Below are 16,099 nucleotides of genomic sequence, written 5' to 3' on the forward strand. Positions count from 1 at the left end.
TTGACATCAACAATGTGGGTGGGTCTATAATTGTGTGCATCTGTCCTACGGCCTTTGTTAAAAACGGGAATAACCTTCCCTTTCTTCCAATCGCTAAATACCCTTCGTTGCTCACCCGATCTACGATAAATTACTGCCAGAAGGGGAGCAAGTTATTTCTCATAACCTTTGTAGAATCTTATGGGTGTCTCTTCTGGTCCTGACACCTTTCCACTAGCAAGCGATTGTATTTGTTTTTCTAGTCCGTGATCGGTTATCTCAGTATCTACCATTTCGACGTTCACACAACGATTGAAAGCAAGGACCGATCTTCCGCTGTTTCGGAATGCCGAATTCAGTATTTCGGTCTTCTATTTTATTTTCCATTTCGGGGCCAATATGGACACTGAGTGAATTAATAGATGATTCTTACCCGCTCACTGATTTTACACACGACCAAAACATCTTACGTTTCTTACTTAGATCGGTTGACAAAGTTTTACTTCCAGAGTCATTGAACGCTTCTCTCATTGCTCTTCTTGCGCTCATTTTCGCTTCGTTCAGCTTTTGTTTGTCAGCTAGGTTTTTACTTCTCTTGAATCTGGGATGAACTCTTTGTTTGCGTAGCAGTTTTCTAACACGGCTGTTAAACCATGGTGGGTCTTTCCCGTCCCTTAAGACCTTACTCTGAACATACTTGTCTAGGGCATTTTGCACGATGACTTTGAAATTTTTGTAATTTGTTCTCCACATCTTCGTCCTCATCACCGAATATTTGATGCTGACTGCTCAGATACTCTGAAATCTGTCCCCTGTTAACATTCTATGTAAGACCTGTTGTGATAGATACTATCACAGCCTTATGCTCACTGATACCTCCTTCTACGTTAACTTATTCGATAAGTTCAGGTCTGTTTGTTGCCAGAAGGTCTAAGACGTTACCCTCACGAGTTGTTTCTCCAACTGTCTGCTCAAAGTAATTTTCGGGCAAGACATCAAGAACAATGTCACACGAAACCCTGTCTCTGGCACCTGTTTTGATAGCATGACACTCCCAATCTATACCTGGCAAGCTGAAGTCACCCCCCTATTACAACGGCATAATCAGGAAAATTATTAACAATATTCCGTAATTTCTGTCTGAAGAGCTCTACCACTAGAGCTCCTGACCCAGGAGATCTATAAAAGCGGCCAGTTACCATTTTGACCGATCTTTAATGTTTAATTACACCCACATTAATTCAAACTCGAAATCCGTGATAACCTCGCTAGATTTTATCGAATTCTTTATTGCAATAAGCACGCCGCCGCCATTGGAGACCAACCTACCCATACGACTTTTCTGAACTCATGATTTCGTTGTCATTAACGTTCGGTTTCGACCAGGTTCCTGTTCTTAACGCTATCTGTGCAGTATAACCTTCAGTAAGCCATACTAATTCTAGGTCTTTCACTTGGATGCTCCTGCAGCTTATTAAAATCATGTTAATCTGTTCTATCTCTGATCTGCGACGACGAACATTCTCTGAGGACATTGCGGTTAATTTATCAGGCAAATTGTCTTTGATCTCAAGGGAGGATAGATAAACAACAAAATCCAGTTAACAGATCATTCTGTGCCACAATTATTAAATCAATTCAATTGATAAAGGCAGAAAAACAGACACTAACAAGTGTGCAATTCAGCAAATTTTTCACATTTAGATCTACAGGGCACAGATCGAAGGCAGTGACAAGACGATGGGGTAGAAGTTGTCTCAGGAGTTCTTTACTGATTGTCCATCTGCCTGCTAGTGGCTCTTTCGCGTAACAGGTAAAAACCTTGTCTCCAGCGGTATTAGAACCAAAACTAACGCACGCTTCCGCTACAGGGACAAACAGAGAATTAGAGAATTAGCAGTGTACGTGAAGACGTAAGCTGTAGTTTCTGTGGTTAGGAGCTTTCTGGACTGAAAACCATGTATTTGATACCTCCATGTCATCCCTTACGAGAGAATAATTCAGAATATTTAATCTAAATCACAAGAAAATATCGAGTAACTTTATGAGGATAATTCTGAGACATTCCAGGAAGTAAATCGACGGTCACATAACTGCCAAATGTATTTTACAATGCCACTAATTCTCCATTAAACTAGCGACAGTCCGGCTACGTTTGCCCAGCCGATGTGTTCCTTGAGCTGGCTGGCTCCAAGGCAGTTCGCATTTCGAAGACGTATTGTTGCCGGCTGCCACTACATTGATGAGGGCCAGAAATCACTAGTATAGGCCAACGAGTTTTATTCACATTTCTGTAACTATAATTTGGGTCTAGGGCATAGCTACGAATAATATTCAGATCACCGACTGCACCTCGAACACCATAAATAAAGAGCAGTGAAAATTATTTTAGTGAGTAAATAACATACATTAAGAAAAAACCCACGAAGGAATTAACCGAATGGGACGGAAATCGGTAGATACGATATACACGTATATACAAATAAATGATTACAGTTTCAGAAAAATTGGATAATTTATTCAAGACAAAGTCCTTCACAAATTGAGCAAGTCAATACTGCGTTGGCCCACCTCTGGCCACTATGCAAGCAGTTATTCGGCTTGCCATTCAGTGATACAATTATTGGATGTCCTCGTGAGGGATATCGTGCCGGATTATGTCAAACTGGCGAGTTAGATCGTTAAAATTCCGAGATGGTTGGAGGCCCTGCCCATAATACTCCAGACGTTCTCAATTAGGGAGAGACCTGGTGACCTTGATGGCCAAGGTAGGGTTTGGCAAGCACAAGGACACGCAGTAGAAACTCTTGCCAAGTGCGGACGTGCTTTACCTTGCTGAATGGTAAGCCCAGAATGGCTTATCACGAAGGGCAACAAAACGGAGCGTAAAATATCGTCGACGTTCGGCTGTGCTGCAAGGGCGCTGCTGATGACAACCAAAGAACTCCTGCTATGAAAATAAATGGCATCCTACAACATGATTCCTGGTTGTCTGGCCGTATGGCGGACGCCAGGATGGTATCCTACCACTGCTTAGGCCTTTAGGGCATCTCCAGACACGTCCTGGAATCTGAATAACTGGGGTATAACTGTTTTCAGTGATGAGCCTTGCTTCGAGTTGAGCCACGATGAGTGGCGAAGATGTGTCTGGAGATGCCCCAGACAGCTGTACGATACCAACCTGACTATCGCTCTCTATAGGGTCAGGCAACGAGAAGTGTTGGTATGGGGTACCATTTCTTTAAATAGCAGGACCCCTTTGTTGTTGTCTGCCGCGCCCTTAAAGCACAGAGGTACGTCGACGATATTCTACACCTTACTTTGTTACCCTTCATGGCAAGCCATTCTGTGATTACATGTCAGGAAGATAATGCCACACCGCAGACAGCGAGAGTTTCTACTGCGTGTCTTCGTGCTTGCCAAACCCTACCTTTGCCAGCAGGGTCGCTGGATCTGCCCCCAATTGAGAACTTTTGGAGCATTATGGACGGGGCTTTCCAACGAGCTCAGGGTTTTAAAATCTGACTCGCCATTTGGACAGAATTTAGTACGATATTCCTCAGGAAAACATCTAACAACTGTATCAATCAATGGCAAGCCGAGTAACTGCTTGCATAAGGGCCAGAGGTGGACCACCGTGTTACTGATTTGCTCAGTTTGTGAAGCTCTTTGTCTTGAATAAATCATCCAGTTTTTTCTGAAATTATAATCATTTATTTGTATGTACTTGTACACCACAATACCGATTTCCAGCCCATTCGGATAAATCTTTCGTGGAGCTTCGCTTTTCGTTTTTTTTTTTTTTTTCCCCCTTAGAGTGTGCTTGAAAACAGTTTTCCTTATGAATGCTTGCATTGATAGCACCTCTAATACGCAACAACACATATGAAAAGACAAGATAGCAGTGATTTTCGCGTTTTGTAATCAAATTTCATATGCTGCGAATAACAAAATCCCAAAGGAAACCGTGGAAGACAGTTTTCGTCTGTGGCCGAAAAATAGGACTCAACAGTCGCGAAAATAATTTAAAAAAATGAATCACTGCAGAGCAAGTTCGATTCCAGCGTCCAATAATGTGAAAGAAGAAGCAGTTACGGTGAGAATGTGAAACAAGAAAGAAACTGTACCGACTGCAACGTGTCAAATATAGTAACGGGAAAATATCGCAACACCAAAAAATAATTAATGTAGAGTGATGAAATTTCGGGAATACATTTGCCTAGGTAACATATCCAAGAGATTACCATTGCAAGATCACAGGTTAATGTCAACGCGATATAAGCCATTGCAAAAGTGAAATGCTGGTGCATCAATAACTGCTGCAGTCGCGAGAATGTTGACTGCAGTCTTGCATACGCGCTTGCATTGCGTCGTACTGGATATCAGCATGTGGGATAAAGTTCCATGCCTGTTTCACTTGGGTGGTCAATGACGACGCTGGATTTGTCATCCAATGATGTCCCATATGTGCTCGACTGGAGACAGATCTGGAGATCGAGCAGCCCAAGACAACTTGTCGACACTGTGTAGCGCACGTTGGGTTACAACAGCGGTATCTGGGCGAGCGTAATCTGTTGGAAAACACGACGTGGAGTGCTGTTAATAAATGACAGCAAGCCGGCCTCTGTGGCCGAGCGGTTCTAGGCGCTTCAGTCCGGAACCGCGCTGCTGCTACAGACGCAGGTTCGAATCCTGCCTCGGGCATGGATGTGTATGATGTCCTTAAGTTAGTTAGGTTTAATTAGTTCTAAGTCTAGAGGACTGATGACCTCAGATGTTAAGTCCCATAGTGCTTAGAACCATTTGAATGACAGCACAACAGGTCGAATCACCAGACTGACTCACAAATTTATAGTCCGGGTGCTCGGATTAACCACGAGAGTGCACCACAGGAGTACGTTCTGTGTGCCTAGTGCACAGAGTGGTTGGTTGCAGGCCTTCAACTGGCCTTCTCCTAACCAACACACGACCATGACTGGCACTCAAGCAGCAAAGAAGTTCTATTGAATGGAAATAGTTTCATTGGTGGTACTGTGTGATGTATGTTGAATCATGAACATTGCTGTAATGTGAATGCTACTTCTTTGTTGAAATTGATGTAACTCTTTAGCGCTATTTTCAAGAGAGGTGCATACATTGTGGTCACAGCACAGAATACTCACTGTTGTGCCCATACAGATTGTACAGCTAAAGTCACAGTACTGTCCGAATGCTGCAGCCCTGCAGCAATTGTGAACCTGAGTATGTCCTCATTTTAATGCCATTAACATCAGCATCAGTTGTCCAGAAATAAAAAAAGGACATCTGGCTACCATCGCAGGCATTCCGAGTAGCAAATACGATGTTCTCAAAGGACTTCCACTTCAATTAAATTAATTCTGTAATTATGACTACAAACCTCTCACACATTGCTATGGTGGCTGCCAACTCATGGCATGCATTGTGAATGGCAACTTTTATGTTTTCAGTTGCCATTTTCTGCAAAAAGCAATCAACATATTCAGGGCAATCTGGCCAGCAAGTGCTTCACCAGGAAGTTGTAGACCACAAACTAATTCCAAACATTTAGGCAATTCCAGGAACCAGCCACATGTGGTGTGAAATGTCAATCCTTTTTTATAGCATTACAATTACTACAGATTCCTTGGATTTCACATTTGCCTCACACGTTGCCTTTTGAACATCTCTGGAATATTTTTCATAGATAATGTGTTTTTGATGATTTCAGTAACCACTGTTTGTGTTTGGTGGTTTACTGTACAATTTAAGATGCCTTAGGAACTTATGATGGTTCTCTTTGATTTCATGTTATGACATTTAGAGGTGTGATTGAAACATGTGGGGTCTTCACGCCATACTACATTCTCAAAGTCAGCATATAACTAGGTGACTACAAAATGCAGCATCTTACATTTTTGATTTAATAACTTGTTTACATTGGTAACCAGAATTAGTACAAAGAAGACTGATGGTTGGTGTTATTGTAATAGAAACTGTGAGTCAGCATAACTGCCATTGATTTTCACAAGTATTGTGTCCATATGACTGATTTCAGTGAGAAAATCAATAATACTTGAATTAAAAATACCAACGATCCAGCTGCATGTTGCTAATAATATTTTGTACCATTAGATGCCTCTGAACAGATGTGATATCTGAAGCACTATTTAATTCATTCCTCTCCACCATTGTTGGCTGCGTCTAGTAGATGCATTGAAATGGGGACAGTGAACAATGTGTGATTTTGCATCTACTGTCGCTTGAATTGTTGTGCATTTTTAGAAAGTTCTGTCTTTATGGAGTTTAAACAGAACAGTCATTTTATCAGTTTTGTATGAATAGACCTAATGGGTAGCTCATTAACCTATGAACACATGGTTCTACCACCTGTAACATTAAATTTATAGGTTTGGGATTTAATTTCTTAAGATAAACTTTATTTTTGCGTTATTATTATTACTTTGTTCACAAGAAAGAATAAATAAGCAAGATTCTAATGTAATAGAATTGTTTAAAGTTAATAACTTATACAGATGAGTATTGGATGTTCCTCGCTGTTTTTGTTGTTCTAAAAATCAGATATTGATTATAGTTCACTCATCTGCTTCTACAAGAAGTTTGTGCACAGAAATGGATGGAAATCATAGTTCTGAAGGTGAAACATCACAACATGTTTCAATTGACATATCACCTAGTTCTTCAAGATGCACCGGTAAGTTGTACATTTATTTTCAAAATAGATTTGAAGGTGATGAATAGATATTGTGTTACAAATTACTGAAAGCAGTGTTCACATTATCATTTAAACAGCTGCTACAATCAGTGGTGACTCGTGCAAAATTTTACCAATATGCTACAATATGACAAAAATAAATAGATTATCTTTCACTGTGTCATTATGATAGGTGTGACTTAATATTGTTGTGATATTAGTTTTACCTAATGAAGATCGAGTATGTTTTTTATATATGTTTATGATTTCTGCTACAGTGTTTTAATTAATGCATTAATATTGCCTAGATTTTCCAGTCCCCCTGTACCCGACACGTCAGTGTTCCTAAATAACAAACATGGAAGAAAAAGTACATGAGAACATCACACTTGCAGATCCAAATCTTTTCATACACTTTCATACAAGAGTTCCACGTATATCTGCTTTTTTTACCACCACCTATAGCCTTCTGATTTAGAATGGTAGTAGTCATAACAAAACTGAATATATTAATTTTACAAATATAAATTGAACTGTTAAAATCTACTTAAATTTTGTAGTTAATAGTTAAACAATACAGCTAATATATATTTAAGAAAAAGAAAAAAAGATGTTAGCTGTGACAACTTAAACCAAGCTGATGAATTGCCAGTCACCACACTTGACCACTATTCCATGGTCCTGACAAATCAAGTATAGCTCAAAAATCTCTCCTACTCTACTCATTAATCTCTTAAGAGCATTTTCCTGCAGCCCATTCCAGTGAAATACTGTAGGTGCATGGAATGGGCATCTACCTGCTTCTACTCACATAGTTTGAGCCAAATCGGTGAGCCCTGTCCCATGCCTTCCCCTTGTTGGAGTTAAATTCAGAGTAGCTCTACCTAACTCTTTAACTCTCACTTTATCCTCAAAAAAACTACTGTAAAAGGGCCTCCTTAGGAGATCATCTACAGAGTTTGCCATGTTGCTTGCACAATGCTTTACATGCACTTTCAAAGAAAAATACAGAACTGATGCTGGCAGGGATGACAAACACATGGTGAGCATGCTCATTTGAAAACAGGCAGCTGTGTCCCTCCTCTAAGTTGATCACAGTGTAACTGATCATCATTTCAGCACTCATCATTGGTTTCTATTTATCACAGGGATAATGCTAAAAAACATTTTTCCATCCATTTTGTTTGCATACCAGCGAACAGTCAAAGAGAAATGGTATAATTTTAGTGTGATGTTTACAGTGTGCTGTAGCGAATCTGCACAGGTCACCATTGGCTATAATAACATTCAGTGCCATTTAATAAAATATGTAATAATGACATAATCTTTAAAGAAATGTGAACTGTTTTGATTACACTTAAATACAATAAAATCATGATTTCCAAAAATGTGAGCTTGTATTTTATTTTACTGAATATTTTGGACAAAAGTGTTTAAATTGTTTATAGAGGCTATACAAATTTCAAGTGCTACAGAGGTATAGTGCTAACAGAGGAGATGCAAGACATGAAATGCAAAGTCCTGCATGACACTGGCTGGATGTTGACAATGACAATTCAGTGAAACTATGCTTGATGCCAATGCAAACTTCCTATCAAAAGAACATAAGGGTTCATGGACTGGGATCTCTCTTCTTTACCCTACCCCAAGGTAGGGTCATGCAGATGGTCCTGTTTCACACATTTCAGTGTGTGCCATGGAACTATATGAAGTATGATTGTCATCTTCTGGTGTCTCCGTGTAGGTGAGCCCCTTGCCTTTTATGGAGTAAATAATATTAACAACTGTCCCCTGTACAGTGCTTCATGAGGATGAGGTTGAATGTTGATCTTTCTCCTTCAGTGGAGTGGGGACATCCCACCAGCATGCCTTTTCTCAGTGTTCAAATTAATTTACTCTGATGGAAACTAGCCACTTAGTGTTTGTGGTAGACCTGATACAACTGTGTTCCTGGGCATCTTGACATGAAAAACATAGGCTCCTCATTTAAGGAGGCAGTTGCTTTCAGCAATGTGAGCCCAGCATTCAGGTCATGTAGATCCAGGGATGCAAATGTATTGTGTGTGACCAACAACAAGGGCATTTGCATTTTTGCTGTTTGTGTATCTGTGTCAGCTTGCACTTTTGGCTTCCCCTCAAGATTTCTTTAAAGTTAACAATGATGGCTCTTACCATAAGCCATGAAAAAGTATTTCTTATAACAACTCTTGCCTTAACCTTAAGCAACTAAAAATCAAACAATCTGATAGGCAATGAAAGGAAGGAGAGCCTCTGCACTTCAGTTCTTTCAGTGCTTGGAATAGCTGTGTGTGACACATGACTGTAAATACATCAGAAAGTCATGTTCAGGTAATAAAATAAATTACATTTTATCAATAATAGAGACATAAGGCACAAAATGCATCACCATTAGTGAACTTTTTGTGAATTGCCATGTAAAAGTTCTTTCATGAGAATTTGAAGTCAGCAAAATCTGTCACTGACAGGGTCACCTAACACAGCGAATAATATGTGGTAAGATATGGCTGAGTTTTTAGCAAGTTAGAACTGCTACAGTAAGTGAACAAGCACAGTGCAACGCATTTCTCATCAGTTTAGTACTGGAACACAATATGTGAGTGGCCGTACATTTCAGAATCATTCCCTCACTGCCATATAGAGAAGCCATCTTTCAATACAAATGCATTAACCATGAGTTTGTGAAACTCTGAAATACTGCACTAAAAAGTGGTAGTAGATGTTGGTGCAAATTGACAACATTGTAACAGGATGTAGGAAACAAGATGAGGTGATAGATACCTTTCACAACCATAGTCACAATTCAAGCCTCTAAGTGTATCCTTGTATGGGCCATATTTACGTGAATATCTAAAAAAGTTACATATTGCTGGTACATGTGACATTGAGCCTTGGTACCAAACAATTCAGGGACCTACTGGTAGGTCCAGATCAAGTTGTATGGCAGTTACTTAATACATATAGAAGATGTGAAAGAAAAATTTTCTGATGGGAGCAAAGAAACAATGAAAACAGAAGATGTAATCAAAATAACTTTATTCACTTTCAAAGAAATTGTACATTTATATCACATATATTTGGATTTCCATTCAAGTGGAATGCAGACAGTGCATTGCATGTGTGATGACTGACTACCCTACTCAACACTAAACTGGTAACACCAGGTCTCATCTCCTCTGCTGATGGTTTGTATAACAAATAAATCTCAATCACATGTGTCAATGAGATCACCATCGGTTCAAATCCATGTTATCTTCTGCTTGTCAGTTTTTGCACCACTCAATTTTTGCACCACACACCACTTAAGGAAATCAGTTGCACCACTCAATTTTTGCACCACACATTAGAAGTATGTATTCCACTTAAGGAAATCAGTTTTAATGAAGATGATAATGCTGTGCCTATTAATCTTCATTTCCAGCCAAATATTCCATGTGTACATTTCATTTTTCATTTCATTTCCTCAAATATCAGTGTAAAGGATATTTGTAAGTTTTGTATCAGCATATAGTACATTTTTTAGTATCATCTGTCATTATGATTGTTGACAGCTGATCTGAATATGATATGTCTTCAATAGATTTATTTCAGTCCCAAAAGCACCTGAACCATTTACAGACACATTTTCTGCACATAGCTGTTGTTCCATGCATTCCCACCCACATTACTTGTGTGCCTGTCCTACTTTCTCAGCAGTTTATAATAAAACTTGACTTCTATAGGTTTCTGTATTTCATTATGACGTGAATCTTCACATTCAATTTTTTCAACTGGTAGCAGCTTATTGTGTTGGAAATAATTTGGTATTTCTAAACATGTGTGTCCATATGCATGCATCACCAACACCCATCTCCATTGCCTGACCAATGATGGAATGTCAGTTCTATGAGTATCCACAGGCAATGAGGCTGTTTGGTACCTATGCAAGGGAGAAATGTTACAGGTGGATGAAACTAAGCTCCAAGTGCAGGGATGGAATAAAGTTTCCCTACGTTCATTTCTGAACTGAAGGGGTGCAGGAACAATTGTACACCAGATTATACACTGCCTTAGAAAACAAGTGAAACACACATAAGATATGGTTGGGTGTCATTGTAACTTGATGTATGTACACCACTGGTGGGTATGTTAATGATTAGAGTTACAACTCTCAGTAAAAAGTAGAATGGCAACAAGAATGCATTAGTGTTTGGTGTTGTTACCAGAACTGGTAGGGTATATGAGGGGTGTGAACAGTGTCAGATGTTGAGTGATCATTGTGAAGGACATGAAGATGTCACATACTTGTGTGAGACAGCGTTATCAACACCTAACAGAGTTTGGAACTGACCTAATTGTGGGTCTCCATTTGGCTGGCAGATCAAAGCATGCAGTATCTAGTTTTCTGGGACATTCTGGTGTGACAGTGGCCCCATGTTGGACTGCATGTGAACATGAGGGCACACATACTCATCATCAAGGATCCGCACAATGGAGTATCACCCTACTGCACACCAAGTACATCACAACCCCCTCCCATCTGCACCTACTGTCTGAGAACAAGTAATGGACTCCCAGCAATATTCTGTATAATCCTCCACCGTTGGTCAGAAATAACCAGCAGCCAGATTAGAAAATTACCATCCCATGCATAATCTGCCATTAAAACCACAACACAAATTACTGTGTTTTGATTGGTGGCATGACCAAGCAGCATGGACTGCTGATGGATGGTGCCACATTGTGTTCAGTGATGAATCATGGCACTGCACTATCCTAGATAACTATCATCAGCAAATATGGTGGTGACCTGGGGAAGGTCCCTTTCGTCCAGTGTTTTGGAGAGGCACAGTGGAGTTACTCCTGGCAGCCTGTGTGGGGAGCAGTTGAGTATGACTTCAGATTATGGCTGGAAGTCAATGACGGAACACTGATGGCACACCAGTATGTCATGGTCATCCTGCATCATCACGTGTTTCATCTATTACAACAGTATCATGGTTCCATTTTTCAACAGGAAAATACTCATCCATGCATGACAGTGCCTCTTTGAATTGTGCATGTGATGATGAAGCACTCCCGTGACCAGCAACATCCCCAGATCTGCCTCCAATAGAACAAGTGTGGAACCAAGTTGGATGCCAACTCTGTCCCAGTGCCGGTATTCAGGGTATCAAGGACCAGTTACAACAATTGTGGACCAGCCTGCTCCAGGAGAAAATACAATAGCTTTATGATCTCCTTCCCAACCAGATCAGTGCATGCATCCAGGCCATACTGATAAGTGGGTTCATACTGCCAAGTTATTTTTAAATTCGACTCAGTTTTGTAATCACTGAAACAATATCACACACATTCTCAGCCCTTAAAGTTTCATTTCATTTCTGCCTCCTCTTCTACGTGCTTCAGTTTTTTTAGGTAATGTATTTTTAAAACTAAGTTCTATGAGATTTTATATCAGAATCTCATTTTCATTACTGTTTAGACTGATGGATCTAAGTGGAGGATGTTATCAACTGTTTTGCTGTGTTCCTCAAATACCAAATATGTCCTCAAGATAGCAGTTTTCCATTTAATATGTAGAATTGTTTGTTGTCTTGATGGCACTGGAGCAGATCAGGTGAAATTGTAGCAAGAAATTCCTCATCTGCTCTGATTCCTAAAGTGCACTTCTGGCTAATAGTCAGATTTACCCAGCAGACAGGATGGTGCAAGATGTATAAAATACCCTACGTTTCTTGCATAATCAGGAGAAAAAACTCATTTTCTGCTGAAGTTTGTGGCACATAGGAATCTGGGGAAATTGACTTGCTGCTGCAGCTGTCAAGGAGGCTTGCTCCCTTGAACTTCCTGCTCCCTGTTCAGTCCTCCTGGGACAGTCATCTCATGTGTGCCCTGAAAGACCAATGTGTTGGTGGGATGCTCAGTGTCTGGGAATGAGGAACAATAAATTTTGGTCAGTGAAACCTTTAGTGCAGCTGTGGCTTACCTCTTTCTAACAAGAATAAGTGAATGAACTGACCCTTACAAAGCTCTAGGCGGGACATAGCCCTTTAACACATAACCTTCTCTTATGGTGGGAGGACCCACCAGTGTGACAAAGATATGGAACACAGGTACTGATACAGCATATTTGAATTGGGTGTGTTTCGTATGATGACTTGAGGGTAGACCTGCATCTTCCACATGACCCACCCTCCATTTTAAATGACAGTGAGATGAGTGTTGTTCATGTTTTAGGGTTTTGTGTGTTGTCAGAGCTCCTTGGCAAAATACTGGGTGTGAGATTTTAGCGTATTACTTAGTGGATTGATCACCCATCATTTATAAGTAAGCACTCAGCCACAGTAATCTGGCATCTTAACTGGTATTTTATAATTGATTTTATCTACAGAAATTTGGCTGCATTTTATCTGCATTTTATGGATGGTCTTTTATGATTTTCCCAATAACAGCCCTGAATTTTAAATTCTTGTTTGTTGATGCTGTTCAGCTTTAGAATTTATTATAGATGTTAACCAACCTTGTCTCTATTTATTTCATTCATGAGCACTCATAAGCTCATCATTTGGTGCTGTAAAACATCACCTTTTTTGTTATCAGACATTGCTATCTACATGTGAGTCTACTTGCCAAACTTTTTAAATGCACTTTGTACTTTGAAATATGCTCACTTTTTTATATACTTTAATTTAGCATATTTCATGACAGTACTCACTTTTCCATGGATGTTTATAAGATGATATTTGACTTTTTTGTGCTGGCTTCAGTCGTCTAGTGGAAGTATGATTCCATAATGCTGTTTTGTCAGCTGCATAAATGTCCCGGTTCAATGCGTTTTCATAATTTTTGGTGCTTCAAATACCATTATTCTGAATGTGCTTCCTTCTTGATGTTTATATAAAAAAGTAGTAGAATAACTCATTTTTGCTGGTCACTTGCAAATTATTATAACAGGGACCTGTACATTGTTCCACCCTCACACACTGAGTGTTCACTGCCGACTGACTGTGGTCAAAGACGACTCCAGCATCAAAGACATTTCACACAACACACAAGCTTCCACTTGTAACCAGTCTCTTTGATATTATTCGTCACATCTACTAATATTAATCAATATGCTGTCACTCTCGAACATAAAAGCAAATTAGCATAAAATAAGGCAAATTATAATTCACAAAAAATATTCTGACAAAAATATATGAAATCATTTACAACCTCCCTCATTAGATTTGGTATTGACAAATCTGGTAGAAAATAACACATCTCTCAGATCCATTACAACTTCCAGAAACACAATGCACAATTCTATTGCTTATGATATGTGTCATAATGTCTCATTGCACACTCCAGTGGCATAAGGCCACTTCCTGACTGCAAAGGTCATCTGGTCTCAGACCTATTGAGCATTTCTGGGATGCTGTAGAGTAAGATTTTTATGCCTTGAACCCTTTGATTATTGTGGCTGTCTCAGCATCGTACAGAGCCACTGCCACACAGCATTTCCTCCACCTAGATCAGAGGTGGCCAAGAATTCAGTTCATGAGCCATGCCCTGGCATGAGTGCCATAGCACACAGCCTGGATTCATGTTTTCTCCACTGCCACACTTTTTGAGCATGAGGAGGGGCAAACTGTGAATGTGCCACATTTAAGTAGGAGTGCACACTGAATTCAACTTGGTTTTATATTTCACATTTTTCAGCAACATAGATCACAAACAAAATGTGTTTTCTGTTTTCTTTAATTATTTTTGGTGAGCTGAAGACACAATGTTTAGATGGTACAAACTATTGGCATATGGACAGAAACAGTCAATTTTACAGATTTTTGTACCCAGGTTGCCACATAATTGTGACTTATTTAGTTTGATAATTCAAGAAAAGGTCTTTGACATGCACATGTTGACCAAGATATTATAGCACTTTTGTAACCTCATTATGGAAATGTGGAAACTGTACCCGCGGAAAACAATGAAGACATCCCACACAGTTTTAACACAATTGTCTTTAAAACAGGATTTACTCTGCTGAGCAATCAGTTTCATTTGGACATGCACAGGGGCACTTTCAACTGTAGTCGCAAATGGTCTCAAAAACACCTTGAAAACAGATATAAGACTGGCAGTGTCCTCAAAATGCTTAGAAAACTATCCATGTAATTCATTCAAGGTCATAATGAATTATTCAAACTTCACATTTGCTTTAACATCAGGGATCTTATGGAACTGGGCTCTATTAATCAGAGTTTGTCCCTACTACAATGTGATTTTCTTTTTAAATGCATCCCCATCGAATTAGAAATAAGTTGTTTCTCTCTTTGCAATGCATTACTGTGGGCAGTGTTTAGTCAACTCCACATAAAATGCAAGTGTGCAATCCATTCCAGATGTTATAATTTTCATTCCTGGGCTCCTTTTCCCTTTATAAATTCAACAATAGCAGATTTTAAAGTGGAAACAAAAATCATTCGAGGCATTCTCCTTGACTTGACCAATGTACTTCTCAGTTATGTATAAAGTGTCCACATTCTTCATTTAGCTCCATCAAAAACTGTTGCAACTGACTAGGTGACTTAAGAAGTTTTACTATTTGTACCACCAATTTCTTCATGTGCTCTATGCCTGCAAATTTAGTGCAAAATGCTTCTGGATGTACAGAACAATGAATTCTCTATGTAATTTTTTGCTCTTTCATTGTAATCTAAATCTTTAAATTCTTTCTGGTATTGTAACATCATTTCATAGCAAATTAATTTGCAATAACTATCAATTATGTGACTGTATAATAGATGTTGAGATTCTCATCTCTCTCTTCTGTCATTCACATTCAGTTTTAAAGGCTTGTGACAATAGATCACTGCATGTATGGCATCCATCCATTTTTGAAAGATAATGGAGTAGCATACTTGGTACAGTGTCTGCAATGTCTACTGTGGCTGGAAAGTCCCACTCAAGGGTGGCAGTCCCTACTGCAGTCTGGGCACATGAAACATCAGGGACTTCGATCAGAAGCCACCCTCCTTTTGTGTCTTGGACTCTTCCTAATTTGTTTTTGTGTGTATTCTTCCCCTGCAAGCTTGACCATTTTGCACAGTTAGTTGCCACTTGACACAGTCATCAACAGTACTTTTGCAGCAGGTTGGATTAATACTGGCCTTGGTCAGCTCTCTCTTGCAGACATCCTTGAAGTGAGGGTGTGGTATCCTACGGGCTTCACACCCTCCTGAAGTTCTTTGTTTGGGTACTCTACCTCTCACAGAGATCTGAAGATTGTTCCAAAGAAAGCAGACATGAAAGCTGTTCATTTGAGGTTCATGCTTAGCAAGAGTTGTGTGTATTTGACAGCTGTAGAGAAGTATGGTGATAACATGAGCATTGTATACTTCTAATTTATTTTTTATTGTGAGTTGT

General features: G+C 39.5%; 1 protein-coding gene across 1 annotated transcript in view; it reads left to right on the forward strand.

Annotated features, from left to right (window-relative positions):
- Window positions 1-16,099, forward strand: part of LOC124556234 (protein tyrosine phosphatase domain-containing protein 1-like) — a 375,836-nt gene that overhangs the window by 209,612 nt on the left and 150,125 nt on the right. The window contains exon 8 of the mRNA XM_047130223.1: window positions 6,572-6,691. Within this exon, the coding sequence (XP_046986179.1) occupies window positions 6,572-6,691 (120 nt within the window). The remainder of the gene's footprint in view (window positions 1-6,571; window positions 6,692-16,099) is intronic.

The sequence above is a fragment of the Schistocerca americana genome, chromosome X (genome assembly GCF_021461395.2).
Source record: "Schistocerca americana isolate TAMUIC-IGC-003095 chromosome X, iqSchAmer2.1, whole genome shotgun sequence".
NCBI lineage: Eukaryota > Metazoa > Arthropoda > Insecta > Orthoptera > Acrididae > Schistocerca > Schistocerca americana.